This window comes from Pinus tabuliformis, chromosome 1_2 (genome assembly GCF_031772625.1).
Source record: "Pinus tabuliformis cultivar Carrire ecotype Pingquan chromosome 1_2, CPIR1, whole genome shotgun sequence".
Taxonomy (NCBI): domain Eukaryota; kingdom Viridiplantae; phylum Streptophyta; class Pinopsida; order Pinales; family Pinaceae; genus Pinus; species Pinus tabuliformis.
In genome coordinates this window covers 699,675,780-699,680,168 of record NC_142298.1, presented here as the reverse complement: position 1 = coordinate 699,680,168, position 4,389 = coordinate 699,675,780, and the positions used below count along the sequence as shown (strand labels likewise).

General features: G+C 44.1%; 1 protein-coding gene across 1 annotated transcript; it reads left to right on the top strand.

Moving 5' to 3' along the window:
• The first annotated feature begins 1,281 nt into the window (after positions 1-1,281).
• On the top strand, positions 1,282-1,839 carry LOC149207660 (uncharacterized). Its single transcript, XM_089398109.1, has one exon. It carries the CDS (start codon positions 1,282-1,284, stop codon positions 1,837-1,839), a length of 558 nt encoding a protein of 185 aa, XP_089254235.1.
• Positions 1,840-4,389: the final 2,550 nt, after the last annotated feature.

Below are 4,389 nucleotides of genomic sequence, written 5' to 3'. Positions count from 1 at the left end.
ACCATGCCCTGATAGGAAAGTTTATAGGACTATGGCCAACAGAGAAAGCTCTGCATGGCTGGATAGTAGCTAAATGGAAGCCGAAAGGACACATCACCCTGCAGCTGGGACCTAAAGGGTTCTTCACGGCCATCTTTAACTGCTTAGAGGACCGAAACAGAATCCTAGATGGAGGGCCGTATTTCTTCAACGCAGTTGGCCTGTATCTGAGGGACTGGGTCGAGCGCTTTAACCCGGATAAAGAAGACCTCAGCTGGGCTCCAGTCTGGATTCGTCTCTACTCACTCCCCCTGGAATACTGGGATGAAGCTTCTCTACAAGACATTGGGAATGGTATTGGAGAATTTATCAAAGTTGCAGAGGAAACAAAACTCCGAAGATACACTTCCTATGCCCGAATTTGCGTCTATATGCACCTCAGCAAGGCACTTCCGAATGCGGTAAGTCTCTACCATGACGATGTTGAATGGGTTCAGTTAATAGACTATGAACATGTCCCGTTTAGATGTAGAAGATGCCATGCCTTGAGCCATTTGTTTCGGGACCATCCTTTAAATCAGAAACCCTCAAATCCTTCAGCACCTGATAGGCCTGATTCAGATGGCTTCACTAAAGTCGCCAATCGTAGGAAAAACCACAAGAAACCGGCTTCAAACCCTAAGATGCCTCATGCCAGCTCATCCAAGCCCTCTACGAGCAATAGCTTTGAAGCGTTGGCCCGACAAGATGACCATAACTCTGAAAACCCCGCTTCCTCAGGGGAGGATCCCAAGAAGGACAAACAATCTGCCCATGTAGACTCCAAGGAAACCCAAAAAGATCCCCTGCCCTCTGATCTTTTCCCCTCTGCCCTGCATCAAGTCCCAGCCTGGAATACTCAAGGAATGGAGGTTGATAACATGCAGCCTGATTCTATAATAGCAATAGAAACAACTGAAGGATTAAGTGAATCTCAGCACATGGAAGAGGAACCAGAAAGCATAGATATTAGGGATCTGGACATTCTTGGCCTTGAGCAGGCATGCAAAATAAAAAATTATGACAAAATCCCAGAGAGACAACTGGAGAATCTGGAAGTGATCCTCTCACGAGCAAAAAGGCAAAAATCCCTAGGCATTCGACCGAAGGCCTTTGGGATGGGAAACATGTCACCAAAGATAACAAAAAGCGTGGAAGGAAAATAGATCTCCAACGAACAATCTGCATCGGGGAAATGCTGGTGGAATCAGGAAGATACTCCAAGCTTACAAAGTATTACGACTCCCTCCCTAACATTTCTTAATGAAGCTAATATCATGGAATATCAGAGGGCTCAATGGCCCCGAGAAAGGTAGACTGATTAAAAATATGATACAGCAAGAGAAGCCACAAATCCTATTCTTGCAAGAAACCAAATGCAATTCTACCTCTCTGGAACGAATTGCAGCAAAAGCCTGGCCAGGATGTCTCACAGCTGCAGTGGATGCCTCTGGTGCCTCAGGAGGCCTAGCAATCATTTGGGATGCTCGTACCATTACGCTCAACAACATCCATGCTAACAAGCATTTTATTCAAGCCACTTTTCACATCACAGGGATCAGCATACATGGTCATTTAACCAATGTGTATTTTCCCCAGGAGGCTATGTGCAAGATAGAAATTTCAAATACCCTATCTGTAATCAATACTGAAAGAATTCATCCACTGTGGATCACTGGGGGCGACTTCAATGTGATAACCAAGATGGAAGAAAAATGGGGAGGAAGGAACAGACTGGACAAGGAAAGTAATCATCTAAAAGAATTCATTCAAAACAACTGGCTCATTGACATGCCTTTCAACAATGGACTTTATACCTAGAATAATAAAAGAGCAGGTTTGCATCAGATTGCCTCTCGTCTAGACAGATTCTTACTCTCAGACAACGCAATCCATCTAGGAGGAGACCTCTCAGCTTCAATTTTGCCGCTCTCAGGGTCAGACCACTGGCCAATCTCTCTTCAATGGTCTCGTCCTGGCAATACAACCCGCAGGCCATTTCGCTTTGAGGATTTCTGGATGTCTCATCTGGATTTCATCAACCTAATAAACTCAGAATGGAATAACTTCTCTCCTCCAAATGGTACAAAAATGTTTCAATTTCAGCAGAAGCTTAAACACCTCAAGAGTAAGATCAAACAATGGAACCATTCTTCTTTTGGCAACATTTTCCAGGCTCAAATTGCCCTCGATCAAGATATGAAACGACTACAACAAAGGATTATTACTGAAGGCAGATCATATGACTTGTTAGAACAGGAAAAGTGTCTTGAGTCTCAGATATCAAAGAGGGAAAAACAGGGAGAAATGCTCTGGAGGTAAAAATCGAGAATAAGATGGCTTAAGGAAGGAGAAAAAAACACAAAAATTTTCACCGAACTACTATCCAACGAAGAATGAATAACAACATCACTCATATTCAAAATGAGCAGGGGGTAAAGGTGGAAACACATGAAGAAATCGAACACAAATTCCTCAACTACTTCAAGCAGGTTCATCAAGAGCCACAGATTGATAGATCACAAGCCATAGAAAAAATTACTAGGAATATTCCTAAAGTCATTACAGAGGAGCACAACCAACTCCTTCTCAGGTCGGTCGACTTACAGGAGGTGGAAACTGTTGTTCGTCAATTGAAAGAGGGGAAGGCGCCTGGCCCTGACGATTTTACTTCAAATTTTTTCCACAATTTCTGGGAGCTGATAAAAATGGAAGTTTGGCAGGTAGTTGAGAAATCGAGAATGCTTCCAGCCATGAATGCCACATTCATCGCCCTTATTCCCAAGGAAGCTCAACCTAGTACCCCTGACAAATATTTCCCTATCACCCTGTGCAACGTAATCTACAAGATTGTCTCCAAAATCATTGCTTCCAGACTCAAATCGCTGCTCCCAATTCTCATTTCGCCTAAGCAATCTGGATATGTGGAAGGTAGGCATATTACGGATGGCATCATCCTTACTCATGAAATCATCCACTCCCTGAAGCACTCCAAAAGTTAGGTATGCTCCTTAAAATAGATCTTTCAAAAGCATTTGATAGCTTAAGCTGGCTATATATTCAAAAAACTCTAATTGCTTTTGGTTTCGCTCTCCCCTGGGTAAGATGGGTAATGAGTCTCATATCTTCCTCCTTCTTCTCTGTTCTGATCAATGGTATCCCCTCCTCCCCTTTCCATCCCTCCTGAGGAATCAGACAGGGAGACCCTCTCTCCCCCTTCCTCTTCGTTATTATGGCAGAAGGTCTGGGCCGCAGTATTAAAAAGGCACAACAATCCCAACATCTAAGAGGATTGTCCTTTCATAACACCCCTGCTTTCACCCACCAGCAATTTGTGGATGACAACATGCTTTTTGGTCATCCTTCAGTCCAGGAAGCACGTCAATTCAAATCGATACTGACGGATTTTTCGGAAGCCTCTGGCGCAAGAATAAATAAAGCCAAATCCCAAATTTTCTTTTTTCATACCCCTGCTATTACCCAAGCTTCCATAGCCCGCATTCTTGGATTCTCTATTGTTGTCCTCCCTTCCAAATATCTAGGAGCTCCCATGACTGACTCTGCCATGAAGCACTCATCTTGGAGGATTCTTTTAGAAAAACTGGAGGCTCGCCTCTCCTCCTGGACTCACAGGGCCCTCAATATGGCATGTCGTCTAGTCTTAATTAAAGCTGTCCTCCAATCAATGCCACTATATCTCTTCTCGATCCTAGCTGCTCCCAAATGGGTTCTCAAAGAAATCAAACATATCCAACGCTCTTTCTTGTGGGGCAATTTAGGTCAACTCCGCAAATGGGCTCTGGTCAAATGGGACACAGTTTGCCTTCCAAAATGTGTTGGTGGAACTGGATTGCAGGATCCTTATCATAGCAATGAGGTCATGGGTGCTCGCATTTGGTGGAAATGGCTTACTGCGCCATTCACCCCCTGGGCCACCCTCTGGACTGCAAAATATGCCAGTAATCGCCCTACAGAAGAACTAATCCTAATATCAGAAGTCAGCCCGGGCTCTCTAATCTGGAATGCGGCCAAGCAACACAAAATCCTAATTCAGCAGCACAGTTTCTGGGAGGTTAAGGATGGCAACACAACTCGGTTCTAGGAAGATTCCTGGCAGCAGCAGCCCAAGTTAAAGGACCTAATCTTACCTCTTCAATTTCTGGAGTAGGATATGCAGACATATGACAAAGTCAAGCTTTTTTGGAACCCCTCTACAACACAGGGGAACAGGCAATGGCTTAGCGCGGATCACATCTTAAGACAGGGAACAGAACAAGCTCAACAGATTCTTGGTACAGAATTAACGAAGAGGAAAATACAACATTCAGAGGAAAGGGATATCCTTAGATGGGGCTATGAAGAAAAAGGTAC

Coding starts and splice junctions, on each gene's coding strand:
- LOC149207660 (XM_089398109.1), top strand. CDS start 1,282: ATGAAGCTAATATCATGGAATATCAGAGGGCTCAATGGCCCCGAGAAA.